Genomic DNA, 14,166 nt, shown 5'->3' with positions numbered 1-14,166 from the left:
TTTTTCTAATTCTACATTGAGTACATGATACTTTTATAAGAAAAAAATAACTAATAAAGATTATTTTTAAAAATAAAGATTAGAATTACCACATAACCCAGTAATTTCACTCCTAGATTTATGCCCAAGGGAATTGAAAACACGTGCTCATACAAAAACTTGTACATGAATGTCCACAGCAGCACTATGCACAATAGTCAAAAAGCAGAAACAACACGTCTATCAACTGATAAAAGAATATTCAGGAGTTCCTGCTGTGGCGCAACAAGATCAGCAGAGTCTCTGAAGTGCTGGGATGCCCAGCACAGTGGGTTGGGAATCCAGTACTGCCACAACTGTGGCATGGGTCACAACTGTGGCTCACATTTGATCCCTGGCCTAGGAACTCCATATGCTGTGGTTCAGCCAAAAAAGAAAAAAAAGGAAAATTTAAAAAAAAAAATTCAAAGTGTTGCTATAGCCATACAATGGAATATCATTCAGCCATAAAAAGAAATAAAGTACTGATACATGTTACAAAGGGGTGAAAACATCATCTCAAAAGGCTACATACTGTATGATTCCATTTATATTAAGTGTTCAGAAAAGGGAAATCCATAGAGACATTAAATGGGTTAGTGGCTGCCTGGGGCCGGGAGAAGAGGGGAGTGACTATGAATGGGTATAGAGCTTCTTTCTGGGGTGATGAAAATGTTCTAGAATTAGAGTGGTGATGGCTTCACGACATTATGAATAGATAAAACTACTAGAGTGTGCACTTTAAAAGGGTGAATCGTACGGTATGTGAACCACACCTCAATTTAAAAAAGCTATAGTCTTAAATCCCCATAGGTCAGTTTTTAGAGAGATACTCTCAGACTAGTGGGAATTTTTCCTGTGTCTTATTCCTTCATGATATGACCCTCGAGAGGTGGGCTTCCTCCCTCGGGCCAGCATCCTAATGGCCTAGTAAGCTGCCCCACGCAGGCAGAATGGAGGGGAAACTTGGCCCATCATGGTTACATGGTAGCTCAGAGCTACTAGGCCGACTCCTATCCCCTTTTAGGCCATGTTCAAGGCCCCAGCACCAGCCAAGGCTCATGACGAGGGTGGTTGTGGCCACTCCACCCACCCACCCCCTGCTGCCCGGCCCCCACCTACCTGCTCATTCTTATGCTGGGTCATGTGGGACTTGAGCTGGAAGTAGGTACTAAACTTGCTGGGGCAGAACTGGCACAGGTAGGAGCTATCGATGAGGACCACCTGCTTGGCCTCCAGCTTGTCCCCTGCATCCTCACCTGCTGGGGGCAAGGCCTGGGGCTGGGGGGCGCTCGACAGGGTCTGGCCCAACCCTGTGGAGAAAGCCACAGAGGAAAGTCACTGAGAAAGACAGAGGAAGACAGGGCACCACGTCCCTCGGGAAGGACTCCCAGGGCGCCTCCTCGTGCTTGGTGCTGGACCCTGTACTCCAGGCACTGCACTGACACCACCACTCCAGGGGCCAAAATACCGAGCACTTACATTCCGATGGATGAGGGGCTTTTGCCTCGAGTCTCTCCCTTGCAGACCTCTCCATGGTCGTTAACAATCCTGACAGCCCCCTCCCCAGCTGTACCCATGATGGTGCCTAGCTCCTTGTTCTAATTACAGTCATTTGTTTAGTTGTCCTTCCCTCACTCTCCCAGAGGACAGGGGCCTCTGACCTCATCTTCATAGGCCCAGGGGCCTGGCAAACAGTAGGTTTCCATAAATGTCTGCTCAACAGTTGAACCCTTGGTGCTAGGCACTGTAGAAGTTTTGACAGAAATGGTTTCTTTAGGGCTCATGAGAACTCAGAGGACACACACAGAATGGCTACACAATAGGGCTAGTTCCAACCAGAAGATTATATAAAAGCAGGTATACTGCTTGTACAGAACACCCCCCTTCATCAGCTGCATGAAGCCGGCACGGCTCCCCCATGGGCTGGACAGGAAAGTTCCAGCCTTGCACTGCTTCATACAGTAGCCATGAGCCAGTGGCCAGTCCAAATCCAGACGTGGCAAAATGTAAATACATGTGGATTTCAAAAACCTAGCATGACAAAAGAATGTAGAAAGTTCTCTGATGGCACAGCAGGTTAAGGATCCAGTGTTGCCACAGCTGCGGCATGGGTTGGATCCCTGGAACATCCACATGCTGCAGGTGCAGCCAAAAAAAAAAAAAAAGAATGCGAACTATCTCATGAATAATTTCTTCTCTCTTTTTTTGGCTCTGCCCACAGTAAGTAGAAATTTCCGGCCAGGAAGCAAACCTGCACCACAGCTGTGACCTGCACCACAGCTATGGCAATGCCAGATCCTTTAAGCCAGTGTGTTGGGCAGGGGATTGAACTCGTGCCTCTTAACCCACTGTACCACAGCAGGAACTCCACCTTTTTTTGTTTTTATGTAGCTATTAGAAAATTTTAAACTGTAAATATTGTACACAATACATTCTTTTTTTTTTTTTTTTTTTTTTGCTTTTTCTAGGGCTGCGCCCTCGGCATATGGAGGTTCCCAGGCCTAGGGGTCTAATTGGAGCTGTAGCAACCAGCCGACATCACAGCCACAGCAACGCGGAATCCGAGCTGCATCTGCAACCTACACCACAGTTCATGGCAATGCCGGATCCTTAACACACTGAGCAAGGCCAGGGATGGAACCTGCAACCTCATGGTTCCTAGTCGGATTCGTTAACCACTGAGCCAGGACGGGAACTCCACATTCTAATTATATATATTTAAACTGTACATATTGCTTATATTATATTTCTGTTAAGACAGCATTAAGAAGAATGCATGCAGAAGAAGAATTAAATCAGTATCAGGGACAGGATCATTAGCTGAGGGATAACTGATGGCTCAGATGAGAATCCCACAAAGTACAAAGGGCTCTGGAGACCATTTGCCCATGAAAGTGGAACAGGTTTCAATTTCTGATTTGACTGAGAGTGACTGCCTAGAGCATTATATTGAAAATAGATTCTAAGGCAGGATCCAGGCTCAGCAAAAAAGAATAGGTGATTGATTAGTGATATCTGTCATGGTTAGAGTATAGGGTAATGTCACATACATTGTGTATTTGTCATCCCTTCTTTCATCCTATACTCCATTTTATAGATTAAAAAGACTGAAACCCAGAGAGGTCAAGGAGGTTGCCCCAGGTAACACAGCTAGCAACAAAACATGTGAAGCTGCCGAGGAGAGGTGTGGGGAGAGAGGCATTCCCCATTTTTACCCACCTGTGCTGTCCTCATCCTCCTGCCTGCTAGGGTTCAGGGCCATGACCTGTACAGTCACAGAGTTGCGAGAGACGGTGCCACCACTGCGTCCTGGAGGCCACACTTTGTGGGTCTGCATGTGTTTCTTGACATTGGACTTCTGGGCAAAGGCACGGCCACAGGCAATGCACTGGAAGGGCTTCTCTCCAGTGTGGCTGTGGGAAACAAGGCTTGTCGGCACCCTCGTGTAGGAATGGGACAGTGGCCCCAGCTCAGGAGCTCACAGCCACGAGGAAGGTCCAGGAAGAGCATCCAGATGCTGCTGGCCACCATCCTGACACCATGAGGACAAGCGCTCTTACTGAGGCAGGCAGATCAGAGACAGACAGACCCTGGGCTCTTGGTGACATTACTAAGCTGCTGAATTAACCAGCCCTAGAGTTGACCTTCTCTGTGGCCACCTCACATTGTGAGTTAAAATATTTCCTAATTGTTTAAATAGGGAATTCCGTTATTTGAAGGAGAAAATATCCTAGCTGTCACAGCACAGAACTTGTGCCATTATTTAACATCTTCCTTTAAATCAACACACTTACGGAGTTCCCGTTGTGGCGCAGCAGAAACGAATTCAACTGGGAACCATGAGGTTGTGGGTTCGATCCCTGGCCTTGCTCAGTGGGTTAAAGATATGGCGTTGCTGTGGCTGTGGTGTAGCCGGCAGCCGTAGCTCCAATTAGACCCCTAGCCTGGGAACCTCCATATGCCGTGGGTACGGCCTTAAAAAGCAAAAATTAAAAATTAAAAAAAAAATCAAGAAACTTAACATAATTTTAAATGAGGCTTTCTGGTGTTACCATGTAGGAAAACCAACTTGTCATAAATCAAAGCAACAAAAATGCAATTATTTATAAAACAGTATTTTTAAGATCTATAGCTGCATTGTCCAATAAGGTAGACACAAACCACATGGGGCTACTCAAATTTATTAACATTAAAGTAAAAAAGTCAGTTTCTCAGTCATACTAGCCTCATTTCAAGTACTCCATAGCCATATACGCTTAGTGGCTACCCTGTGGACAGTGCCTACTGGGGGCCTTTCCTTCTTTGCAGAAAGTTCTATTGACAAGCACTAGTGTAGACCAGTGGTTTTCAAGAGAGATTGATTTTGCCCTCCCGGGGACATCTGGCAATGTTTGGAGATGTTTTTGGTTGTCACAGCTGGGAAGTGAAGGGTGCTATTGGCAGCTAATGGTTAAAGGTCAAGGATGCTGCTAAACATTCTACTAGGTACCAGGCAGCCCCTACAGACAAGAATGATGTGATCTAAAACATGTCAACCGGCTATTAAGACTGATCTAGAGAGAAGCTGTTGTGCGCCATGGCTGGAATCTCAGGCGCTCATTCTCTCTCCCTCTCCCTCTCTCTCTCATTATAAAAGATGAGCAAGTACGTGAGAGGCATCAAAGACAATACACCGAATGGAGGCTTTCTCCTTTGACTGCAAGGGCAAGAAGCTGAAAAAAAGAATAATTTTCTCACTATGTCTTTCAGAACTTTTCAATACCATACCCCAAACCCACCTAAAATCGTCTCATGTCCCAAAGTACCATATTCTGTGGGAAACACTGAGCAAGTCTATACCTCCGCATCACGGTGGAAAACCTCAGGCCTAGAGGCAATTCTTGCATGTTCTTGGGACAAGGGGCATCATGGTTAGTCCTGAGTGAGCAGAGAGCTTGTGGAGGCATATTCACAGAGCATGGCTGTCCTCGAGGTCAGCCCTTTCTGCAGAAGTGAGGGCTGAGGCACACCACCCACCTGCAAAGCCCCTATCCATTCAAGCAAATTCCCTCCCCCCTCCTCACCCCACTTGGACCTTCCCCATCACAGTAGGCAGGCCCCACAGATCCTTCCCACTGCTCCTGAGAAAGGAAAGGGAAAATCATCCTGAGCTGGACTGAAGGTCTGAGACCAGATGGGGCCTTGGTCACCACCCAGGCTAGGGGGCTGAGAAAGGCACCTGGCTTCTGCTGTGAAGCCTCCCCCCCGCCCCACTCCATCCCATGCCCCATCCCCAGCCAGGGCTGCCCAGGAGCCACCTGCCCCACCACGCCTGGGTACCTGCGGATGTGCTGCTGCAGGTCGAAGTTTTTGGTGAATGACTTATCACAATATGAGCACTTGAGTTTCTGAGCCTTCGGCTTCCCTGCAGCTGTCCAAAAAAAAAAAAAAAAAAGAAAAGAAAAGATAAAGAGGGGAATGATGAGGTTGGGGGCATGACTGAAGGTGAAAAGGGCAACTTACAGCCATTTTACCCCTAGGACCTGGGGCCATACCCTGAGATGTCTACACCCATGGACAGGCAGAGGAAGAAGCACAGGAGGGTGTCTCACAGTGCCCTGGACAGGAAAGCCCAGGACATGCTTGGGCAAACCCCTCAAAGCTCCCTTCTGCCCTAGGCTAAAATCCAACCTCTCTGTTGTGGCCCATAGATCTCTGAATCCTCTTCTTCCTATCAACCTCATCATTCTTACCATCCAGCTGCTGTGAACTCCTTGCTAACATTTTTTTCTTTTTTTTTTTTTTTTTTTGCCATGCCCACAGCATGTGGAAGCTCCCAGGCCAGGGACTGAACCCACACCGCAGTATCAACCCAAGCCACTGCAGTGACAATGCTGGATCCTTAATCTACTGCACCACAGGAGAACTCCAACTCCTTTCTACCTTGAAAGGCTTCAAGTATGGTCCTACCTCAGGGCATTTGTGCCTGCTGTTCCCCCTTACCTAAAACGCTTATCCCTCAGATAGTTACAAGGCTGTTTCCTTCTCATCCCCAGATGGATAGGTAGAATCATTTTCCAGCAGCTCCCCAGTATTCTCAAACACAGTTAATCTCCTTCCTGGAATGACCCATAAATATTTACTCATTTCTTGTCTGTCTCTCCCATCAAACTGTGAATAATTAAGGATAAGGAAATCATGACCCATGATGTTAGATTCCCAGTGTTTGACATCAAGCCTGATACATAGATGCTCAGCACATTTGTGAAAGGAAGGAAGGCTGATTGAAAGCCCTTGAAAAATTCTCAGTTTCTCTGCCTTTCCCAACTACCACCACTTTCTGATATTGATCCCAATCTCATATCCCATAGAGGTAGCAGACATATCCCAAGAGGTAGCAGTCATTGTTGCTTGCCTGCCTAATATCCACTCTTCTCTCTTCTTTCTTCACAAATCTCCTAAGTAATGGGAACATCAATGTTTCTGTCTAAAAGAGCCATTTCCCAGCTTCCTCTGTAGCTAGATTGGTCATGTGACTAAGTTTTGACCAATGAGATATAAGCAAAAGCATCATATAGAACTTCTAGGAGCTGGGAGACACTTCTTTTATCCTTCTTAGTATCTGGAATATGAAATTGATGACTGGTACTCCAGCAGCCATCTTATATGATGAGGCACCTGATAAGAAAAGCCATGTTTCAGGGTTGGCAGAGAAGAAAGACAGAAGAAATGTGGGTGCCTGTTGACCATATAGGTACATGATCTCCAGATTCCCTGCCTCTGGAATTGTTTTGCACAGAACAACAAAATTCTATCATTTTGAAGTCACTTTTATTTTGTATTTTCCATTATATCCAACCAATCTTAATCCTAAGGATCGCAAAAGGGAAGACAGGAACTAAGCAGCCCATGGGCCCACCTTCTGGGAGTCCACTGGAACCTTTGGTCCGTCGGGTCTTCAGTGATGGTGGGGAGTCAAAGGTGGCCACTGTGCCCCCGGTGGCGCTGGTCATGGGGGCAGTAGGGTTTGGTCCTTTCGGTTTGAATCCTTGTTTGCCAGGGCTATATACCTGGGGGGTGGGGTATACTGGAGCCTCCACACACTGGTTTGGCACCTAGAAGGACAGCACAGTCAGGGAGAGTGCCCTGGGAAGGGAAGGGCAGGGCAGGGCTGCTCCAGCCAGTGGGACCCCCACTGTAGCTCTGGCTGAACTCAGCCACCTCCCACCTATATCACTATCCTTACTCCCCCAGCTGGCTCAGTTACCCCAGTTACTCTCAAGACCCCTTAGAACTTCAAGAAGCCAGCAAGCTAGAAGCAGATTTCGAGCCAGGCTGCCTAGGTTCAAACCCTGACTCTGCCACTTCGCATTTAAGTGGCCTTGGACGAGTCTTTTAATTTTTGCCTCAGTTTCCGTTCTGTAAAATGGTGCTAATCATAGTACCCCTCTCACTGGGTTGTTATGGGGACTAAATGAGTTAACAAGAGCTTAGAAATGCCTGGCATACAGTAAGTACCCAGTTAACAATAGCTGTTGTGACTGCCATTATTATTGTTATTAGAGGTTCCCAGGCTAGGGGTCGAATCGGAGTTGTAGTCACTGGCCTACGCCAGAGCCACAGCAACGCGGGATCCGAGCCACGTCTGCAACCTACACCACAGCTCACGGCAACGCCGGATCGTTAACCCACTGAGCAAGGGCAGGGACCGAACCCGCAACCTCATGGTTCCTAGTCGGATTCGTTAACCACTGCGCCACGACGGGAACTCCAGCAATTCTACTTCTTAACCAACTCCGCCCATGGCCACACCAGCAGGCATCCCTCAGCTAAGAATTGACACTGAAGCCTAAAGAAATTACCAAATGAACTCTGAGCCACTCAAACTCAGTGACCACTAAGCTTGTATCAGAACACTGGGGCATTGTGAAAAATCCATTTATTCATTCATCTATTCATCATCCATTGGTCTTCCTGGGCTAGCCTATCCAAACTTCCTCCTCCTATCCTTCTCTGCTTTATTTTTCTCCTTAGAATTATTATTATCTAATAAATTATGCATTCTACTTACTTATCTAGTCTATTAGTTCTATGAAGGCAGAGACTTAGAGCACTGCTTGGCACAGCATGGGTACTCAATAAATATTTGCTGAATGAATGAATTCATCTCTGTAGGTATTGGGCACTGATATGGCACTAGCAGGTGCTTCTGCGCAGACTTGTCTATTGGCCTTTGACACTGTTCCTATACCCGTCCATGCTCTCCCTGAAATGCAGGGGTGGGAAGCTTAGAACCATATTCCCAAGTTCCTTTGCCAGCATTGTTCTTTGGTTTTTTTTTTTTTTTTTTTTTTTTGGTCTTTTTAGGGCTGCACTTTAAGCATATGGGGGTTCCCAGACTAAGGGTCGAATCGGTAGCCTACACCACAACAATGCCAGATCCAAGCTGCATCTGCAACTGCAGCTCACAGCAATGGCAGATCCTTAACCCACTGAGAGAGGCCAGGGATCGAACCTGCATCCTCATGGAGACTAGTCAGATTCACTTCCACTGAGCCACAACGGGAACTCCACCAGCATAGTTCTGAACAAAGATTAAGTTCTGCCCATGAGAAGCACCTGCTGATTTGGAAGGCAAAAGGGAGGCAGAAACTGTTTTCCTCTAGCAGTCATAGTAGGAGACAGGCCTGTTTGCAGACATGAGTATTGGAGTGGCTGGCTGAACCCGACATTCTCCTCCTGACCACCAGCCCCAAGGACAGCAGGGCAGCTGGAACCTCAGCAACAGAATCCTACAGTTTCCTCACCTCCGGGTGCAGCAGCAGTGTCCTGGCCCTAAGGGCCAATTGACAATAGTCACCCTGCAAAGCAGTGGTGCTCACTAACCCTGATTTTTGCCCCTCCAGCCCTTGCAACAGCTTCATAAGCAACTAACTTCCTGTAATAAAACCTTCAGCCAGAAATACCTAGAATGGTTTCAATTTTTCTAATACGGCACTCAATAAATATTTGTCACAATGAGTGAATTCACCCATCTTTCAAGTCATTACTGAGCAATTATGTGACTGTCACTGGGTTAGTTTTCATTAGCCTCACAGCTCTGCAAGGGGAGTTCCCATTCTAGAGAAGAGGAAACTGAGGTCAGAGAACCCTATTTCAGATACCTACTATAGGTGAACCACAGGCCAGGTACTCTGCTAGGTACTAAGGATGCAAAATCAAAGATAACTCAGGCTTGGTTCCCATTGTGGCTCAGCGGTAATGAACCCAACTAGCATCCATGAGCACGTGGGTTCATTTCCTAGCCTTGCTCAGTAGGCCAAGGATCTGGCATTGCTGTGAGCTGTGGCATGTGTTGCAGACGTGGCTTGAATCCCAAGATGCTGAGGCACAGGCCAGCAGCTACAGCTCTGATTCAACCCCTAGCCTGGGAACTTCCATATGCTACAGGTGCAGCTCTAAAAAGACAAAAAAAACAAAAACAGATTCAGGTTCTGCCCTCAAAGAGCACCCTCACCTATATGCAAATTAAACAATGGCAGTTCCCCCTATGCTGACCCCTCTGCCTATGAGGCCACTATCATCCTCTCAGCATCTCACTGACTTTATTTTTGGGGGGCCATACCCACAGCATATGGAAGTTTCTGGGTCAGGGATCAAATCCGCACCACAGAAGCAACCTGAGCTGTTGCAGTGACAACTCTGGGTCCTTAACTCGCTGTGTCACAAGAAAACTCCGCAATTTTGGTTTTTAATTCAACAAAGGCCTTCCTTTATTCTGCAAGCTAGGGAAAATCCCCCTTCAGGCTCTTATAACATCACATGGCTGATAGTGGAATTTTCCCCTTGGTCTAGTCCTCTTTAGATATGGAACGTCTGTATGGCCAGATTCTAGGGTGGGTCTGAGATAATGTGATCTTGAGTGCAGGCAGGATTTTTCTATTATAACCATGCCCCTAGCACTAGTGTCTGGGAAGGTTCTGAACTCTTAGTGCTTTGAAAGTAAACTGCTTGTAGCTCAGAGCTCTTCAGCCAGGAATTAATATGGTACACATGGTAAAGGCAGACCTCAGAGATATTGCAGGTTTGGTTCTAGGCCACTGCAATAAAGTGAATATTGCAATAAAGCAAGTCACACAGAATTTTTGGTTTTCCAGTGCATATAAAAGTTATGTTTACACTATACTGCAGTCTGTTAACAATGCGATAGCATTAAAACTAAAAGAAAAACATACACCTTAACCATCATCTGAGCCTTCAGTGAGTCATAGTAATAATATCAAAGATCACAGATCACCATGATAAATATATTAATCAAGAAAAAGTTTAAGGGGTTTCCTATGTGGCTCGCAGCATAACTACTCGCCGTTGCTTCTACAGTGGCTGCGGCTCGACCCCTGGCTCGGGAACTGCCATATGCCACAAGCGCGGCCACTTGTTTTTTAAAAAAAAGAAAAGAAAAAGAAAAAAAGTTTAAAATATTACCACAAAAGACACAGAATTGCCAAAACAATCCTGAGGAACAAAAACCAATAATAGCATAATTCTCCCAGACTTCAGGCAATATTACAAAGTCACAGGAATCAAGACACTGCAGTACTGGTACCAAAACAGACATATGGACCAATGGAACAGAACAGAGAACCCAGAAATAAACCCAGGCACCCATGATCAATTAATCTTTGACAAAGGAGGCAAGAATATAAAATGGGAAAAAGACACTCTCTTCAAGTGGTGCTGGGAAAACTGGACAGCTGCATGAAAATCAATGAAACTGGAACACACCCTCATACCATGCACAAAAATAAACTCAAAATGGCTCAAAGACTTAAACATAAGAGAAGACACCATCAAACTCCTGGAAGAGAACATAGGCAAAACATTCTCTGACATCAACCTTACAAATGTTTTCTCACGTCAGTCTCTCAAGGCAACAGAAATAAAAGCAAAAATAAACCAACGGGATATAATCAAACTGACAAGCTTTTGCACAGCAAAGGAAACCATAAAAAGAAAACAAAAAGACAACTTACAGAATGGGAGAAAATAGTTTCAAACAATGCAATTGACAAGGGCTTAATCTCTAAACTATACAAACAACTTATGCAACTCAAGAGCAAAAAAGACAACAACCCAATTGAAAAATGGGCAAAAGACCTGAATGGACATTTCTCCAAAGAAGATATACAGATGGCCAACAAGCACGTGAAAGAATGCTCAACATCACTGGTTATTAGAGAAATGCAAATCAAAACTACCATGAGGTACCACCTCACAGCAGTCAGAATGGCCATTATTAATAAGTCCACAACAAATAACAAATGCTGGAGGGGGTGTGGAGAAAAGGGAACCCTCCCGCACTGTTGGTGGGAATGTAAACTGGTACAACCACTGAAAAACAGTACCTTAGAAAACTAAATATAGAAGTACCATATGACCCAGCAATCCCACTCTTGGGCATATATCCAGACAAAATTTTCCTTGAAAAAGACACATGCACCCATATGTTCATTGCAGCACTATTCACATTAGCCAAGACATGGAAACAACCTAAATGTCCATCAACAGATGAATGGATTAAGAAGTTGTGGTATATATACACAATAGAAAACTACTCAACCATAAAAAAGAACCATTAAAAAAAAATAATGCCATTTGCCACACCAGAGATGGAACTAGAGACTCTCATACTAAGTGAAGTAAGTCAGAAAGAGAAAGACAAATACCATATGATATCACTTATATCTGGAATCTAATATATGGCACAAATGAACCTTCCCACAGAAAAGAAAACCATGGACATGGAGAACAGACTTGTGGTTGCCTAGGGGAAGGGGGAGGGAGTGGGATGGACTGGGAATTTGGGGTTAATAGATGCAAACTATTGCCTTTGGAATGGATAAGCAATGAGATCCTGCTGTGTGGCACTGGGAACTGTATCTAGTCACTTATGATGGAGCATGACAATGTGAGAAAAAAGAATGTCTATATGTATGTGTGACTGGGTCACCTTGCTGTACAGTAGAAAACTGACAGAACACTAAGCCAGCTATAATGGAAAAAAAATAAAAATCATTAAAAATAAATAAAATAAAAGATTGCAAGAATTACCAAAATGTGACAGAGACATGAAGTTAGCAAATACTGTTGGAAAAATGGTGCCAACAGACTTGCTTGACACAGGGCTGCCACAAACCTTCAACTTGTAAAAAATTCAGTATCTGTGAAGCACAATAAAACAAGGTATGCCCGTCATTGATTGAACCACCTCCTTCTTTACCTCTCCCGGGACCCAGGCCCTCTACAGTGTGACTTGTGGCATTTCCCATCAAGAGGTGGCACTTCCCCACTCCTTAAATCTAAGCTGGCCTTGTAACCTGCTCTGACCAACAGAAGTGACACTGTGTCACTTAAAAGCCTAAGTCTCAAGAAGTCTTGAGCACTTCTGCTTGCATTACTGCATATCCACCACTGTGGTGAGAACGTACATGCCTGGCTAACCTAATGGAGAATGAAACATGGGTGGAGCAGAGCTGGGTCACCCCACCCAACTTATCCCACCCCAGGCCATTCTAGAGCAGCAGACAGCCAGCCCACCTCAGACATGTGGGAGAACCCAGCCAAGGTCAGCAGTTGCCACGCTGGCCACCCCAGGTATGAGAACAACAAACACTTTTTCCTATATACCACTGAGGTTTGGTGGATATTTCTTACACAGCCACAGCTAACCGATAATCCTAGCTTGTTAAAAAATATGAGACACTCACACATAGAATTTTCTGGAATCCATTCCCCAAAAGGCAGGTATTCTGTGACTTTCCTGAGCACTCCCTGAGAGCACCTTTTATTTCCACTACAACCTCTACTTCATTCCACCTTCTCGTGGTTTGTGTTTTTCATGTATACAAATAAGGGCTCAATCTGATTTTGCCCCCCATGGTGTCACAGTAGCGTCTGGCACACAGCTGGTGCTCAGCAAAGGTCGAGGTTACCCACAATGACCTTGACAAGTCTTCCTCCTTCACCGCAAGTCCCAGCCACTGCTCACCTCCAGGGGTGGGTAGGGCTGCATTCCCAAGGCCTGGATCTCCACCGTTCCGCTCCCAGCCAGGGGTGCTGTGGCACTGTACACCTCCACCACGCCATTCCCGCCGGGGTTGGGACGCCCGGGGGGGCCCAGGCTCTGGGGTGGGGGTGGTGGGGGCTGGGGGGGTGGGGGTGGGGGCAGCGGGGGAGGGGGTGGAGGAGGAGGCGGAGGCTGGGTGAGGTAGCTTGGCGCAGAATGCATGTTCAGGCTACTCTGAAATCAAAAGAGAAAACTGAAGTGTCATTAGCTTCTTGATACCAACGGTCTGGCTTATCAGTGAGGAAGAACAATTGCCTTAGTCAGCCATGTGGAAAGCACAGTTACTCAGAGGGAGCTCAGAGGACAGGGCTGAGAGGAGGCATGGCAACATTCACGGGAGAATTCCGAGGAGCCATCAGTCTGGTGCTGTCAGCCCTTTTCTCTATGAAAGTCAGCAAAATGGCCCAGCTTGTGCAGAAATGAGATGGTAGGCCTCATGCTACGGTCTCTAGAAGGGCTAGTGTAAAGGACTGGCTCTGAACTGACCTCTGAGAACCTGCCTTGTAGAAGGTTTCCTGGTTTTTTTATCTGTTTTTGGCCGCACCTGTGGCATGTGAAAGTTCCTAGGGAGGGATCAAACCTGAGGCAGAGCAGTGACCTGAGTAGCTGCAGTGACAACACCATGTCCCTAACCTGCTGAGCCTCCAGGGGAACTCCAGCTTCCCTGTGTTGATAGGCTCTTTTGCTCCCCAGGGTACTGCCCGTGCTGTACCAATGCACCTAGACTGTTTGCACAAACAATGCCATCTATGGTGAACACCTCCTTTCCTGAGTGTCTGGAATCTTGGTTTATGGCGGGGCACCTATGTGACCAATCCCCAATGAAAGCCCTGGCCTTAGAGTCTAGGGTGCACTTCCCTGGCAGAAACCGTGCCCTTCACAGCTAAAGGGAGGCATGTGCTCTCTGCAGCCTCTCTCCTCCACTTCCCCAAGGGGGAGGACACTGGAAACTCAGAAAAACTCTGGATTCCTCCAGACTCCAGTGCTGGGTCTTTTTCCCATGCTGCTCCTGTACACTCTTTTACTGTAAAGAATCACAG

At 46.3% G+C, this 14,166-nt stretch overlaps 1 protein-coding gene and 1 long non-coding RNA gene across 11 annotated transcripts in view; one reads left to right on the top strand and one right to left on the bottom strand.

The window, feature by feature from the left end:
* LOC146395264 (uncharacterized) overlaps positions 1 to 14,166 on the top strand; it is a 624,884-nt gene that overhangs the window by 227,731 nt on the left and 382,987 nt on the right. The gene's annotated exons all lie outside the window — the stretch shown is intronic.
* ZNF341 (zinc finger protein 341) overlaps positions 1 to 14,166 on the bottom strand; it is a 62,527-nt gene that overhangs the window by 28,024 nt on the left and 20,337 nt on the right. For 8 of the 10 annotated variants that reach the window (XR_014832194.1, XR_014832191.1, XR_014832192.1 and 5 more), the window contains exons 5-9: positions 13,049 to 13,300; positions 6,920 to 7,115; positions 5,341 to 5,431; positions 3,241 to 3,434; positions 1,141 to 1,331 (exon numbers count right to left, since the gene is read on the bottom strand). Coding sequence is in view for 5 of the 10 variants with exons in the window: in XM_085003586.1 (XP_084859712.1) it covers positions 1,141 to 1,331; positions 3,241 to 3,434; positions 5,341 to 5,431; positions 6,920 to 7,115; positions 13,049 to 13,300 (924 nt within the window). In the remaining 5 variants the exon portion in view is untranslated. Of the gene's footprint in view, positions 1 to 1,140; positions 1,332 to 3,240; positions 3,435 to 5,340; positions 5,432 to 6,919; positions 7,575 to 9,205; positions 9,485 to 9,554; positions 10,375 to 13,048; positions 13,301 to 14,166 lie in introns of those variants that run through there. The other 2 variants (XM_085003587.1, XM_085003588.1) reach the window with 2 other exon arrangements.

Source organism: Sus scrofa, chromosome 17 (genome assembly GCF_054392235.1).
Source record: "Sus scrofa isolate SSC_HxYL_T2T_F1_AM1 chromosome 17, Sscrofa_HxYL_maternal_Yorkshire_Landrace_v2.0, whole genome shotgun sequence".
Classification (NCBI taxonomy): domain Eukaryota; kingdom Metazoa; phylum Chordata; class Mammalia; order Artiodactyla; family Suidae; genus Sus; species Sus scrofa.
The sequence above is the reverse complement of the archived record's forward strand: the minus strand, read 5'-3'. Positions and strand labels throughout refer to the sequence as shown.